Source organism: Oratosquilla oratoria, chromosome 35 (assembly GCF_046742065.1).
Source record: "Oratosquilla oratoria isolate Oo_2021 chromosome 35, ASM4674206v1, whole genome shotgun sequence".
Classification (NCBI taxonomy): domain Eukaryota; kingdom Metazoa; phylum Arthropoda; class Malacostraca; order Stomatopoda; family Squillidae; genus Oratosquilla; species Oratosquilla oratoria.
The window spans coordinates 25,897,746-25,915,245 of record NC_134811.1 but is presented as its reverse complement, the minus strand read 5'-3'; the positions used below and the strand labels follow the sequence as shown (position 1 = coordinate 25,915,245).

Below are 17,500 nucleotides of genomic sequence, written 5' to 3'. Positions count from 1 at the left end.
ACATTCCCGCCTTGTATGGCCACCTCATGCCCATAAACAATTAATCCTTTATTGACAAATGAAAGGCTCCCCCTCACTCATTACTAAACTGCTCAATTTATACAACACCCAGCAACAACTGTCACAAACATAAACAATGCTGTGCACACTTTTAATACAATCATACAAAATGCAGACAAGAGATACATCCCTAGAGGCAACAGAAAATCACACAACCCCAACTTCACACCAGAAATCCAAAGCCTCATCAGACAACGTGACACTTAAACACGGTACCCCCACACCTTTCCCTCAAAACATAGCAGACCAAATACAAACACTAAACACTGTTATTGCCAATAAGACATGAACAAAAAACACAAAATTGGCAAAACTTTATCAATACACTTGATCACAAAAACACCAGCAAATTGTACAAAACACTCAACAGCATTACACTATCCAACAGTAACACTACACGCTCTCACGCAGCAATAATCACAACAACAGATAATCTACCCTCAAACAGACAACAGGCAAACGCACTCATACGTCATTTTGCACAGACAAGCCATCTCACTTCTCACCCTGACGACCGACGCACCATTCGACATAAGAAAGACTTTCCCACAGACTCAGACTATATACCCTTCATAGACAGTCAGACAAAACTCATAATACATAGTCTCAAGCACTCATCTGCCTGTGGCCCTAACATAAGCAACATCCACCTAAAACACATTGGACCACAAGGTATGCATGCACTCACAAACTTTGCAAACTACAGCTATTCACACAACACTATACCCGACATCTGGAAGCATGGTAAAATAATCACCATTCCAAAACCGAACAAAGACCCAAAAATCCCAACATCGCACCGCCCAATCACACTTCTCTGCACCCCCTCTAAAGTCATTGAACGCCTAATACTTCAACTTGTCACACCACATATTCCCCTTGCTGACTCACAACACGGTTTTAGGCCACTACACTCCACAAACACTTCTGACAAACCTCTCACAAAGAATTTTAGATGGCATCAATTCAGATAGGTCCCACCAAAGAACACTTCTTATAACATTAGACATTAGTAAAGCTTTTGATGCTATCCCCCGCCACAACCTAACAAATATAATATATAACACAGACATGCACAATAACACCAAAAGATGGCTGGCCAATTATCTGGCAGGTAGGAATGCTTACGTGTCATAATGGCCAATCATCGCACATCAGAAACATTAAGAACAGAGTACCACAGGGCTCAGTTCTATCCCCCACACTATTTAATCTATACATGCATGACTTACCCACGCCAGACACCTCAGAAATACAAATCTCTTCCTACGCAGACGACATAACAATCACATGCACACATCGTAACACAGACAAAGCTGCAGAAATAATCCAGCCATACCTTGACACACTCAACACATGGTTCATCACAAAGACTCAAAATAGCTCCAACCAAATCTACAGCAACACTTCACACCAACTGGACAAAGGAACACAAATACATACCTCATCTCTACATCAACAACACTAATACCACACACAAACACACCGAAAATTCTTGGTGTAACATATGATACATCCATGTCTTTCAAACAACATATCACAAACATAAAAAACAAATGCACACCCAGACTTAACGCACTTAAGTCAATCACTGGAACAACATTTGGACAAAAAGAAACTAATATAACAATATACAAACAATGCATACGCTCAGTGTTGAATTATGCGAGTCCTGCATGGGCTCCTAATCTCAGTGAGACACACCACAACACCCTTCAAATCATACAAAACAAAGCCCTAAAAACAATTACAGGCTGCACAAATACAACACCTACAGACCATTTACACCATGAAACAAAAGTCCTCAAAGTCAAGGACCACCTCGACATGAGAGGCACACAAACACTTGCCGCAGCCACCACAAACACATTACACCCGCTACACTACATAGCAGAACACCCACACACACCAAGAAACATTAAAACAACACCCAAAGACCTTTATCACGCACAGATACGCTCTTCTCTTCCTCCACAACCACCAAATGCCAGCCTCCGGAAACATTCATGATCATATCACTCACCGCTCCATTAACACACTGAAAGACAACACACTGCTACATGCCAGACCCCCTGATATCCACCCTTCTGAATCCTCTCTCCCACGAAAGGACAGTCCACTTGGCCAGACTGCGGTGCGGTCACCACCCAGCACTTCTAAGCTACCAGAAGAGGCTGGATGACCGCATTGTGAACAGCTGCCCAGGATGTAACACTTCACCCCATACCATACAACACATAATGGAAGACTGCATTATACACAATCATGCACGCAAACAACACAACATACGCTCTATAGAGGATTCGTGGGAAAACCCAGTTTCGGCTATGGCATTCCTTGGGGAGACGGGACTGCTCGGACAGACAGTCTAGGGAACGACAACAACAACTGTGCTATTTACTCCCTCAATGACTACAAATCTTGGAAGACGAGACTTGCCTCTCATCTCCCCACTTTCTACAGAAAGCAAGACAATTTATAAATAAAACTATAAAACAAACTATAAATAACTTCAACTAAACCATGAAACAAAATGCACACCAGTGCAATACTGTCCAAAGATTTTAGTGCTGGTAAGCCACAGGCACCAATTCCATGAGGCAAATACCTCCCGTAATATGTTGCAGGACATCCACTACATGGTATTCCGTATACTATGCTATTTTCGTTGGTGTGTTGTTCTTGTTTGTTACTTAGGACGTTTTATTTTGCGCCCGGATTTATACGCTATTTGGATGCCGGCTTTAGATAACGTATTGGTTATGGCTTTTGGTTCCTTTGCGAAAGGTACTACTAGGTATTTTATTGAAACTTTGTAACAAACAAGAACAACACACCAACGAAAATAGCATAGTATACGGAATACCATGTAGTGGATGTCCTGCAACATATTACGGTGAGACGTCACGGGGGTTGACAAAAAGACTAGGAGAACACAAGAACGACCTACGACATCACAGGACTTCAAATTCACTGGTAGTACATGTGGACACACACGGACATTTACCAGAATGGGAAGAAGCACGCCCGATCTGCACCGGACTTCAAAGGAGAATGAGAAAGCTGGTCGAGTCCGCGTGCATAACACTGGGAAAGGTCAGCAACCACAGAGAAGGGTTCGTTAACTTGTCATTTGCAGCCGCCAGATTGGTTGTGGAGGAGGGAGTATCGGGCCAATCGGCATGCGACTTGCTGAAACGTCCAGCCGGATGAGCCATAAAGAGAGTATATATGATGTACACACACGCTGTCTGTCACTCTGAGGAAGACTTGTAGTCGAAACGTCAGTAATAGTGTTCTCGCTCTAACCCGTATTTCTCTACCACCTTTTCACTCATCTGTCCAACCTTCACAACAATACGTTACCATACCTATCTAATGAAACACTCCAGCCACCCCTTGTGGATTATTCAAGCCTATCACTTTAAATTTGCATACTTTTGCTGGAAGCCATCTCATGCTGGCATCCCCAGTAACAAATGAACCGATATGGCAGCCAGGTATGTAGCATCAACTCCTTTCAATGCCTCCACTCTACACCTATCCTGCTCGAGTCAAATACACAAGATATGGCAAAAATACTGTAAGGAAACAAGTAAAATGTGTACCCTTGGCCCTCTTCCTAGCAATACAACCAACACCGACAGCACAAATATGTAACGGGACTATTTCGTGACTGAGGGCTACCCTCCTGCCTCTATATGGTAACTCTTATAACATTCTCATAGGATGTCCTACCTGTGCAACCCTTTACAACTTACTTCTGCACTATTTCCATAAACAAACACTATGTAATTTTATGGTAGTGAAACTACATTTTCCATAAGGATGGATGTGCTGGTGAACTGTCTGTAGTAATACATACCTTCTTCCTTAGATTCAGACAGTTTAGCCATCATACAAAATATGACCACTGCCAGATTCACCTAAAAGTAACCTCAGGCACTTCCATGATCATGGGCCAATTCCCCAAAAATTTACCAATACATTCAATCCTCAAAGGAATATTGTTCGAAATCAAAATACAATTTGTGTGAAGAGTTTAATTTTGAAAATTACTTTAGCCTTAACACTTTTGTATGGAATTACAAAAGAAACAAAATGCAATGCTGTGATCAACTATGTCAATAAGGTAATCTACTCTTCACTATTTTGTTTTTAAAGTTGTAGGACCAGGTCGTGTTGTTCCAGTTCAAGTAGAAGGTTCTCCACATACATGGGCATCAATGATATGGAATAGAAGTACCTGCTTATCCATCACTAACCCATACTGTATCTCCAACATCAGTTTTTAAGTAAATACAAATTATGTCTCTCAGGCTCATATCACCCACATGAGCATTTTCATGGTACAAATTTATTTCAACCCACTACTATTTAGATCTTATTTCAGCTGTCTGGACTAAAAATGCAAAAGTAAACATATCAGATGGGGACTTAAAATATTCCTTTCAAACTTTTCAGAAACAATGAGCAAGATAGTATACAAGACAGAAGTGTAGTTGAAGATTAAAGTATAACATGGTCCAAAATGTCAGAGTTGACAAGAGTGTGTGCGTGTGCGAGAGAGTGAACGAGTTAGATTGTGCATGTGTAGGGAGGGGATGTTGGGAGAGAAGGATTTGTTATTTGAAGCAGTGTGGGAAATCCTGGCTGTTGGGCTTTGCTGAGGAAGTGGTCTGGCCAATTTGTATTTAAATGCATTATGGAATGGGTATCTAAGTGAATTTTAGTGAAAGCAAGCATGATTTCAGTCACCCTCTTATGCCTCTGATAAATACACTGTAAACAAGTACAATTATCCAAGTTGCTAACATGTCAAAGCCAATGTACTCCAATTTGTTTGATAACTTAAACCCTGGCCACTATACCAGACAGGCAGACAAGAACAATGTAATGGGTGTTAGACAAGTTTCAATAACAGTGAAAAACAAGAAGATACAAACAGTTGAAAGGAAGCCACCCAATATGTCAAACAATAATGCAGTTTGTTTAGTCCCATGACCTATACTGAGAAGACTGATAAATTAATGAATGCACAAATTAATGTAGAAATGGTTGGGAAGAATTTCTACTGTACCAGTGTCAGTGCAGAAAGTACTATGCAGACATTTTTGGGGACATAGGATAAATTGACATGGCTCAGAGGGATATTGCCTTTTCTCCTGTGCTGTGAAGTGAAAACAGTGTTTGCATGAGCATGCATGTGGGGTATGTGTGCCCATACACAAAATCTGCTTATACACATGTCCAAGAGTGCCTGTGCACACAAGTTCAAGTGTGCCTGTGTACACTGTACCAGTATGCACATGTACATGCAAGTTTGCATGCACCTGTGCTTGTGAACACAAATGTGTACATATGAGTAGTGTCTCTGCATGCGAGTACAAGTGCACATTTGCAATGGGCACAGGTGAATGCCCAAGAGCACAAATGTGCAAACATGCACAAGTGCACATTCGTTTGCGTATGCATGTGTGCGCACGCATGTGTATACATGGATACAAGCGAGTATGTGCAAGTGAGGGAGTTTGCAAGGGTGCAATTGGCCAAGTGCATGAGTGCAGGGGTGTGCATGAGTGCAGGGGTGTGCACGAGTGCAGGGGTGTGCACGAGTGCAGGGGTGTGCACGAGTGCAGAGGTGTGCACGAGTGCAGAGGTGTGCATGAGTGCAGAGGTGTGCATGAGTGCAGGGGTGTGCATGAGTGCAGGGGTGTGCATGAGTGCAGGGGTGTGCATGAGTGCAGAGGTGTGCATGAGTGCAGAGGTGTGCATGAGTGCAGGGGTGTGCATGAGTGCAGGGGTGTGTATAGGGGTGGGAGAGTGCAGGGGTGTGTATAGGGGTGGGAGAGTGCATGGGTGCAGGCAAGTGCATGCAGCTGTGGAGGAGAGTGCGTGCATGTGGCTGTGGAGGAGTGCGCGTGCATGCGGCCGTGGAGGAGAGTGCATGCATGCACCTGTGGAGGAGTGCACATGCACGCGGCAGTGGAGGAGTGCATGTGGCCGTGGAGGAGTGCATGTGGCCGTGGCCGTGGAGGAGTGCGTGTGCATGCGGCTGTGGAGGAGAGTACGTGCACGAGTGCAGGCAAGCATGAGTATGGGTGCAGGCAAGCAAGAGTGCATGCAAGTCCATAAACTAATGTGTGCAAGTGAACATGAGAGGTCATTATTACTGCTGTGATGAAACTATGGTAGATAAACTTCAGCTAATACACCACTGTGGTTTACTGCACAATTTTACCCCACAGCACTACAGGGTGCAACAACCCTTCACCTCCAAGGTGTTCAGAGGGAATTTGCTACACTCCAGGCTTTTGCATACCATATCACAACCAAATATATCAACTCATATGGACAATGAGGCCATATTATACATTAACCCTTCATGGATATCTTTACATTATTGAGCCTCAACATTCTATGTCATTTTATTGGCCTAAAAGTATGGTAACTCCACCTTTTACTTCATTAATATGTCAACCTTTGTAACTTTCATTTTTCCTCTTATGTTATTACATAGAACCTTTTTTGGCCAATTTACAAAGCCTAACAACAGTCATTTCTCCACATCTTATGACCTCTTATTAGCCCAGGATGGATAAACAGACATACCAGATTTCATGTCAAAGCCCACTAATCGTTTGTGCAAGTGGTACTGCTTAAGAAGACCTGATCTTCCAATCTGCTTGCCCTCTACCACAAAGGTCTACACCCATTTATAGGTATTGACAAGATTCATTCTGAAACAAGAACCTTAACTTAACCCTAGGCTTTAGAGAACACACAAAACCCTCCTAGTTGTTTACCATATTTTTGTACCTCTGATAACTGTAGGCATTATTTTGCAGGGAAACACCAGCAAGACCAGGTCTTCATGTCCATTAGGAGAGCAAACTACAGGCGTCAGTGCCTACACCAAACAATAACCTATTTTGTTACAAATCCCTCCACTGATGTTCACCATTACTAACCCATTATCTGGTGCAGACAACAGACTGAGAACTTCCTATTCTGGTTCCTTCATTTTCTTTTTTTTATATTTTTTTATTTCTCTGTTTTTGTTTTTTTGTTTTTTTCATGTAACCACCACCTTGATATGGCTTCAATAAGCACCTTTGACCAAGTACAGAGGTGAAACAGCGACATGACCAAACAGGCTTCACGTCTTAATTCTACTAAGAATTGAAGTTCATTTCCAGAAATGATCTTATTCCTTTGGCAAGACATTGCACACAAGACAACCACCCGGTCACAGCAACTTTACTAAATCCATATCAAGGAGGTAATTACGTGTTCAGCTTCACTAACCTGCCACCCCAATGACATTGAGAAATGAAGTAACTAAGAAAACAGATGACAGAATGGGGTCAACAAAGTGGCAGTTTAGGGAGGAACACCAGGCAAATTCTTCACTAGTCCACACAACCTGCATGGACTGATGAAATGGATGCAAAGCATCATCTCCATCAGTCCTTGGCATTGGACAATTGTTGCACGTTAAGTGCTGCCGAGAGCACAACCTGTGTTCATAAGGTTGCATCATCAATGATGTGAACCAAATCTTACGATGGAACACCCGAATGCACTTTACATCCAGTCGTTTGATATTCTAGTCCTAATTTAGTTAAAGAATTGAAGAAGATACATACCTTTGCCTAGACCAGATCCACAGATCAGTCAAGACTAATGAAGTTCAGAATCTAAAAATATTTAGAACCCGAAATGTAGGACTAGAAAAACATTTCAGATCTATGTGGATTCTGGATGCAAAACACTGATTTTGGGAATATCAAATACCAGGCCAGCTAATACATGTCTTGAACCCCCATCAATGACCATTCAACACTGTTCTTCAAAATAACCAAAATTGTCATCAACATTCATTAGGTTTCCTGGGGCTTAACTAATGGATTCACAAACCTTGATGAACAGGCTTTTATATACACATTTTGCTATGCTAATATACATATCCCAAAACCAATGTTCCTCATCCACCTTCCAGGGCTCCAAAACAAAAACTGCCAATTGAAGGAAAGGAAAAGCTCCCTTTAAGTTACTGAAATTCCAAAGGTCGTAGAAGATAAGAAAGTCTTTTAAGAGAGCCCTAGTATAAATGGGAGCACAAAAGTGGCCTGGGTTAACACCCTTTGGCCTGAAGGACACTAGTAATTCAGCGACATCAAATGGTCACATGTTTGGAAACTAAATGGTCAGTATCCACTGTATTGATGGCAAGTTCAACTTGCAATATATATATGTATACATTTTTTTTTAATTGAGAATTTTCCAATTCTGCCACTGAAACAAGTATGGTGGCACCCCTTACCGCTTCTTGCCAACACCTTTCACTGGGACACTTGCGGAACATTCAGAGCAGACAGTGCCTTCAACACTAGAGTCCATAAATCTCTTGGCACCATCTGGCAAATCACCAACTTTTGTATTAGCTCTGGGGGATATGTGGGGCTGGACTGGACTGGATTGGTTGGGTTAGGTTGAATTCAGATTGGACAGGATTGGATTGGGTTGGTTGGATTTGGAATAGACAGGATTGGGTTGGGTTGCTTGGACTGGTATTTGGGGTATTGGGTCGATTGGGTTAGGTTGGATTGGGTGTTGGATTATATGGCCTGGACTTGGGTTGTGTTGGACTGGGTTGGCTCGATTATATAGGCCGAGCAGGATTTGGAATTTGAGCTGGGCTGGATTTGGGATTGGGTAAGTTGGGCTGGGATGGATTTGGGATAGGTCAAGTTAGGTTGGGCTAGATTTAGAATTGGGTAAAGTTGGGTTGGGGTAGACTTGGGACGAGTCAAGTTGGATTAGGATACATTTGGAATTAGGTAAAGTTGGGCTGGGCTGGATCTGGGATTGGGTCAAGTTGGGTTGGGCTGGATTTGGGGTCGAGCTAGATTTGGGTTGGGTTGGATTAAGCCAGTTCAGGTCGGGTCATGTCAGGTAAGGTGGCAATGGGGGAGGGTTGCCCACAATGGGACTTTTTATTTTCTTTTGAAAACCCTCATCAGGAAATTAGCGGTCAAGGTGGTGGTGGTGGTGGGTACTGGATGGTGGTGATGGTGTTCAGATCCACTGGTCCCTGCCTGGTGGGGCCATCACACCGTCATAATAAACTGTACACTGACAGGCTTCAGTTTCCAATTGAGGTCGGCAGTATGATCCTCTTCTCTTCTTGCTTGTAAGACCACACTTGACATCTTTCTTCATGGCTGGACCTCCACAACCTCGTATGACCACAACTGGAGACTGAATCCTCATCTTGTATAAAAATAGATTTACAAAACTACAAATGTGCATTGCCACTTGATCAGGAGGACTGGTTTGAACAAATTCACCATGGCTCTGATGCCTCAACTGTCAGAATTTAAAGACAAATTATCTGATGCATTATTCATAGCCTCCACCGTCATAAATTATACCAAACAAGTTACCATAGAATAAGAAATTTGGAATAAAGTGACAACAATGCACAGCTTTGTCTACTGTACAGCAAAAAAGTCCTCAATCCAAGCCAGGCACGACAACCAGGAGCAATAAACTCTTCCAACACATCCCACTGTATTGTCACATCAGGGGGATACTCTTGCGTAAGCGTCATGTTGGGTCTTGGGGTTTTGCACTGTGTAGGTCTGGTGCTTAAGTTGATTGATTAAATTCAACAGGTACAGTGAAGAATTTCTGTAATGTATAACATTGGTAGCGACTGCTCACCATAGTCCTTGTACACCAGCACTCATTCAAGATTAACTGCTCACGCAAACACTAACAATTACTGTACACCAAACCTTATCCACTGAATAGAGTGCAACTCCGTGCTTCATGGTCACCTCAACAGCAATGACCATGTGAACAATACTTGGCTCAATTTTCTACCAAACATCTTTCCCTCCTTTACCAAAATGCATTACGTACCAACTCCAGCTGCACATGAATATGAACACTAGTAACCAGAAGCACCATGGCTGTCCCTGTCAGCTACACAACAGAGCATTCACAATATCAAGTCGATATAATTCAATTCATTAGGTCAGTTTCATTTTCTTTTCCTTGTTTCTTCCCTTCATGTAACTACCTGCTCTTCCAATATGGATTCTTCATTCACATGTCCATCCACAAAAACTTAATTCACAGTGCCATCACATCGGACCCTCTGGCTCGGCATTCACTTTTGTATATAGGCGGGATCTCTGCATTGGCCCAAACCCGCGCTTGGCATTGGATGAAGCAAGAGGAAAGCAATGATGGGACAGCATGATAAGTGAAAATTATGAGAAATTAAGGAGAAAAATGTAATGATAGTACAGAGTTTGCATGAGCAAAATAATGCTAAATAGAGTACAACAAATGGAAGAAGGTCGAACACCAAAATACATGGTTTATAACAAAAAAAGGGGAGTAAAAGGTGGGACAAAAGGACAAGATCATTAAATAGATGGAAAGGCAGTTGGGAAGTAAGTTGGGAATATGGTTAAAATATATATATACATATATACATACATATATATATATACATACATTATATATATATATATATATATATATATATATATTTATTCATATATATTATATATAATATATATATATATAATATATTTATATTTAATATATATATTTATATATATATATTTATATATATATATATATATATATATAATATATTTATATATAATATATATAATATATATATTTAATATATATATTTAATATATTTATATATAATATATATATTTAATATATTTATATATATATATATATTGTATATATATATATATTTATATATATATATATTTATATATAATATATATATTTATATATATATAATATATATATTTATATATATATTTATATGATATATTTATATAAATTTATATATTATATATATTTATATTATATATATATCTATAATATATCTATAATATATATATTTATATATATTACACATACATAATACAATAAATAAAAGCTAGTCTAAGATGTGGGAAATGAGATTGGAGGAGAGGGAGAGGAATAAGCTATAAGAATGAAGATCAAACAAGAACAAAGAATGAAGATCCAAGAACAAGAATGGAGAGAGGAAAAAAAAAAAAAAAAAAAAAAAAAAAAAAAGTGAAGAATGAAATTAAAAAATAATTGACTGTTGATACTCTAGAGTAGGGATGGGGAACCTTTTTCCATATTCGCAATTTGCCAAGCACTTTGCAGGCTGCATCAAAAAGTTAATGTACACTCAAGAATTGGCAATTTTATATCTACTCCCCATCTGGCTGTATGTTGCCCCTATGGGGCACCTGTTCCCCATCCCTGCTCTAGACCAAATAAATTTAGTCACAACTGACAATGGTAGAATGCTTAAGAGAGATAAGCAATGAATTTGTTGACAATGAACAGACAAGGACAGGAGTACAGGTGGGCAATAAATTGACATGGGGATGAGTGGACAATGAACCCACAATACTGTGGGTGGGCAAAATGAAAAATATTAGGTGGGTAGGTGGCAAATTAAGAGAACTGGATATAAATGAATATTCATAATTTAGGTACTTCATTATAGTCCATTTAACTTGAAGACTTGTTAATTTCTCAATCGTACCAATCTTGGCAAAATACATAAAAGAGCAAACAAAAAATCAATCCTATGGAGGATATAGCCTTTGGTATATACACATCCGTGAAAACTACTCATTAACAAATACATACCAATTGTTCAATATCAATTAAGAAAATCTCCAAGTTCAAGTGAACTATAGGATAGGTTGGAATAAAGAGGCAGAAGTTTGGGAGAGCATGGAACTGCTAAAAAGAGTCTAGGTTAGGCTCAAATGGTGGCAGCAGCGGGGGGAGGGCGTGTGTGATCTTGTCTTAAATTGTATCCAGCACTCAAACCCTATCCTTATAATTGTTACTGCCAGTTTCCGAATGGCTGAGATAACCTCCTATGAGGGAGATTGTGTGTGGGAGGAGTCTTTGAGTGAGGTACCAGTGACCGGCTTACACATATGGACAAGAGTAAAGACGATCAAGGGTGGGATGAAAGAGGATAAAGCCATATCAAAAAGGAATAGGACTTGGAACACTTCAATTGAGCTTCAAGTACAGCTATGTAAAGATTCAACATAGTTACATGAATCATGGCAGACTGGTCCAGTATAAGAAAGCCAGATGAAAGGGTGACAATGTAGCTGTACTTCTGCAGCAAAGTAATTTCAAAAAACATAGTAGGAACTGGATGGCCAAACAAAGACCAAACAGGTAGTTTCATACTAATACACCAATTCTCTGGCTCAACACAAATCTTTCCAATTTATAGTACAAGGAAACTGCTTTCGGTAATGGGGAGTATTAACATATCCTATAAATAGTCATGCCTCTTTCAACACTCCTGATCTAATTTTCCTGCTGCCTATATTTAAAGCCAACTGAAGATAAACTGCATCAACCTAAGATCTATTATTCAGTTTTGCTGCCAAGGGTCAGAACACTGAATTGAATAGGGCAAGTTCCTTTGCAGGCTGTAAGAGAACAAAGGGAAAAGAGAAGTGGTCTCATTGGAATGGCTGTACCAATATTAACAATGGATGGATCAAGATTAGGAAGGAGGGTGTATTCAACAAATTGCCTAGGAGACATGAGAAAACTGGAAAGAAAGGTAAAGACTGACAAGAACCAGTATCATTAAGGAACTGTACAGGTACAGACTTTGTCGGGCACAGAATGAAGCAGAACAAAAGGAGGCAATCTGGGAACCAATTAAGGTAATACAGGAGAGCACGTGGTAACAATCCAGGAAAATTAAAATTGAACAATGTGTCCAAGAACACTGATAAAGAGGACAGCTCCTTGGGTGAACCCAGGAAGTCACATGGGAGACCTGCAAGGTAGGACTGGGTCATAGCATAGATACTTTTGGATAGGATACATGGGTTCAGATAGGATTAGGTTTAAGGAAGGTAGAAATTAGCGTGTAAAATAAAATATTGAATGGGTCATAAACAGTACAAAGTTTAGGCAACCAAAGGATTTCATAAATGAAGAAATTTGTGTGCCTTCCACACTATATTCCTAAGTCTGATGGAAGGACTAATGGTTCAGCACAAACCCGCCAATCATTTGAAGCCAAACGAGGTCAAGGTTCAATACTAATTCTCTTTGTTTAAGCACATTAAAACAGGACTTTACACACAAGTCCAGCCTTGTGATTTGCCAAGCGCATGGAGGGCGAACTTGCACAAGTTCCTGATATATTTTTTCTAGTCTTTTCAAATTCAAGGTCACTAGTGAATGACCCACGTGTTTGAAGGATTCTCTAAATGGGCAGTTAAAGAATGTATTCTTTTCATAGGTTTCCAAGGTCCATGTCATTTCTGTACGAGGATCATTGAGAAGGCATTTTCAATGGCTATTGGAAGCCTCTTGTTCAGTTCTTGGAAGAGTCAAACCCGGTAAGGCTGCTGTTGAACAACTTTCAAGGGCAGCCAGTATCTAGATTTTTTCCTTTAGGCTGTTGATGACTATCCTATTTTGCTGGAAGGCCTACCCTTCTGTGGTCGTGACCTGCCCATAGTATTGGGGACCCATATGTTACTTGCTGATGTTCCCTTCATCTTCCTCTTCCAGATGATGCTCTGCCACATACAACGCTGGATCAATCACCTGAAGATAAGAAAATTAATTTCATCAATTGAACATGTTAGTGGGAGATAAGTTATGTACAGTTGTAGGTTAATACCCAATTTCATGAGAAATAATTACCTTTAACTTAAAAGAAATACAAACAGTGCAGATACAAAGTACATACAGGTTACTAACCTTGCTATATTCCTCACTACCAACAAATGAACTACACAACTTCAGACTGAACAACAATACATCTTGCTACTAGATATATAACAAATGGCCCTCCTCTTACATGTCACATGTCAAAACATGCAACCACTTTTCACCCATCCCATACCATCCCCCCCTTTTTTCTTCTTCTGCTGCTGCTGCTGCTGCTGCTGCTGCTGCTTGTGGATGAAGGTCCATCCCTGCCACCTACCCACTGCCCAGATTGAAGCAATACACTTCCACAACAGGGCCTGGCAGCAGCTGGTTTATACCCAACACTTCAATGAACTGCACTTTCCCTTACCCTGTCCTTCCACCCTGATCTTTATCTTCCCCTTTAAGTTTACTATCCATTTCCTTTTCTCTACTACTTTTACTGGTCTTTTTTCATCCATTCTCCTGACATCCCAAAAACATTTCTTGTATGATCAACCCAATCTGCCAGCTCTCCTTCACCTCCACTATAGATTCTTGTAACCTTCAAACTTAAATTCATCTCCAACATGTTTACTCTTCCTTTCTGCATCCTTCAAATTCCATGTCTCCCATACAAAGGTAATGATTACATACTACGTTAAAGTAAAATTTCTACTTGAAATTCATGAAAAGATGCTGTTGCTCATTTATGATGTCCCTCTGAACTTGTTCTTCATTTCTATGACCAGTGGTGGTGGGATACCAGTATGGTAGAACTGTAGAAGGCAACTAACGAGATAACAAGAAGACTTTGTACTTATCCCACCCCCACTGATTTTTTCTCCTAAGAAAAGTAAAGACAAAAAGGATCTGGGAGAATAACTCCCAACAAGAACCCTTGAAACTGGGTTAATAGTAGACACTATTCATAGATTCAGCTACATAAAATACATATCCAAGAAATCCAAACCACTTACTTTGGGAATTGGTTTAATCTCTGTACCCAGCTCCTGTTCAATCCGATGCAAATTGAATCTGTCTTCATATGTGATTAAATTTATGGCAATACCTAAGTGGCCAAATCGGCCTGATCGACCAATTCTGTGTAGATAAGTTTCAGCCATCTTAGGAAAATCGAAGTTGATCACTACATTCACTGCCTGAATATCGATGCCCCGAGTGAACAAGTCTGTAACAGAAGATGTCAATCTAAATTCCATTTACTTGTACTGAAAATATAAAACTTTGTTACTACACAACCATTCCTCCTGTGAAGGGCTGGGTGGGTATGAATGAACAAGGAAGTTGCCTATTATTTACAGTTGTCCTTAGGGACATTACAAAGAGGCGGTCAAGTTTTATGCATTAAAATCACAAACTAAGCATTCAAGGAGAAAAGCGAGAATCTAGTAAATCTAGACCCATTAAAGTGTGAACTTTCTTGATAACGAGAACTGGACCTATTAGTGGAGAGGAAAAAGATATTTTCCCACAAGAATAATTGATTCATGGAATAGTTTGGATGAATTTTCACACAAAAATTATTGATTCATGGAATAGCTTGGATGAAGAAATAGTAAAGTCAAACATGGGATAATCTATAGTCAGAACAACATGAAACTGATGAGTCCCCTAAAAGCATAGTTCTTACCCTCCATGTTACAATAGTAAACAAACACTTAAAACGCCACTCAACTGGAGAAGGGACTAATGCAGTACCTATTCATAGATGGAAACAAGGACACACTGAATTATAGACCAGTATCTCTATGAAGAACTGATGATGGGTACCTGCATGTAGTGGTTCTGCAAGCTGCCCATTTTCAAAACCTTCCAACCCCCTCACCTCCATAAGGAAATGCAGCCCCACGGGGCCAACTGCCTCTGGACTGGGACCAAGATTTCTAACTTCAGCTATATTTGAAGAGGTAGGTAAATGTATGGAGGAGTGGAAGGAGGTTTCTTCAAGGTTAATGTGGATGAAGGCAAAACTGGGAAGGGAGATGTGGGTATTTGTAAGTGCAAATGGGCCTGGTAGTGCGAAGAGTAGAGGAAAGGAAGGCTTTTTGGATAGATTTAAACAAATGCATAGAGGGTCTAGGGAGCAATGTTAATGCAGTGATATTAGGAGACCTAAATGCTATGGTGGAAAATGAACCAATAGATTGTGTGTTTGGGAAGTGTGGAGTTCCAGGAAAAAATCTTAGAAGAGTTGATGGTGATGTGTCTAGAAAGAGTTGATGGTGATGTGTCTAGAAAGAGCTGATGATAGCAAATAGCATTTAGGAAGAAAGTCAAGCATACATACACATGGAAGCAGGTGGGAGATGGGGTGTTAATGAACTACATGGTGGTAACCAGGAGAATAGTAGGAAGAGTTTTGGATGTATATTTTCTAACAGGAGAGTGGGGGAATGTCACATTTTTTGGAAGGCAAGTTGAAAGTGGAGGATAAATGGAGAAAGAAAAAGACAGATGGTAGGGAGGTGCTTAAAGTAAACTACTTAAATGTGAAAAAGGAGTAAAAGACGAAGCTGAGGAGTGGGAGGTGTGCAAAGATTGTTTGTAGAACAAGGACGACAGGAGGAAATAGGAAGGGAATAGTGGGATGGGGAAGCTGACAAGGTTGTACAAGAGAAATGAGCATTCACAGATTAGTTACAATATAGGACAAATCAGACGAGAGGTACAAAGAAAAGTAAAGCGCAAGATAAAGGAGGCAGAGGCAAGCAATGTCAAATGGGGTAAGAGTATGACAAAAATTTGAAAGTAATAAAAAGAGGTTCTGGAAAAATTAAGATACGAAGAGGAGGTATATCAAGTAGAAGAAAATGTAAAAGGTGCAGATGGAGAGATGATAATGGAAGGGCATTTCAAATGTGAAGGAGGATAGGGAGGGAAAGGTAGTTGCATGTGTGTGTATGTGTACGTGTGTATGTGTACGTGTGTGTGTGTACATGTGTGTGTACATGTGTGTGTGTACATGTGTGTGTGTGTGTGTGTGTGTGTGTGTGTGTGTGTACATGTGTGTGTGTGTGTACATGTGTGTGTGTGTACGTGTGTGTGTGTGTACATGTGTGTGTGTGTGTGTGTACATGTGTGTGTGTGTGTGTGTACATGTGTGTGTGTGTGTGTGTACATGTGTGTGTGTGTGTACATGTGTGTGTGTGTGTGTACATGTGTGTGTGTGTGTGTACATGTGTGTGTGTGTGTGTACATGTGTGTGTGTGTGTGTACATGTGTGTGTGTGTGTGTACATGTGTGTGTGTGTGTGTGTACATGTGTGTGTGTGTGTGTACATGTGTGTGTGTGTGTGTGTACATGTGTGTGTGTGTGTGTGTACATGTGTGTGTGTGTGTACATGTGTGTGTGTGTGTACATGTGTGTGTGTGTGTGTGTACATGTGTGTGTGTGTGTACATGTGTGTGTGTGTGTACATGTGTGTGTGTGTGTGTACATGTGTGTGTGTGTGTGTACATGTGTGTGTACGTGTGTGTGTGTGTGTGTACATGTGTGTGTGTGTATGTGTGTGTGTACGTGTGTGTGTGTGTACGTGTGTGTGTGTATACGTGTGTGTTTGTGTACATGTATGTGTGTGTATACGTGTACGTGTGTGTGCGTGTGTGTACATGTGTATGTATGTGTGTGTGTGTGTGTTTGTACGTGTGTGTGTGTGTGTACA

General features: G+C 40.4%; 1 protein-coding gene across 3 annotated transcripts in view; it reads right to left on the bottom strand.

Moving 5' to 3' along the window:
- Positions 1-11,167: 11,167 nt before the first annotated feature.
- The window catches only part of me31B (ATP-dependent RNA helicase me31b), a 59,169-nt gene continuing 52,836 nt past the window's right edge, over positions 11,168-17,500 (bottom strand). For all 3 annotated transcript variants that reach the window (XM_076174125.1, XM_076174124.1, XM_076174126.1), the window contains 2 exons: positions 14,796-15,007; positions 11,168-13,728 (listed from right to left, as the gene is read on the bottom strand). In XM_076174125.1, the coding sequence (XP_076030240.1) occupies positions 13,657-13,728; positions 14,796-15,007 (284 nt within the window). In that variant the 3' untranslated portion in view covers positions 11,168-13,656. The remainder of the gene's footprint in view (positions 13,729-14,795; positions 15,008-17,500) is intronic.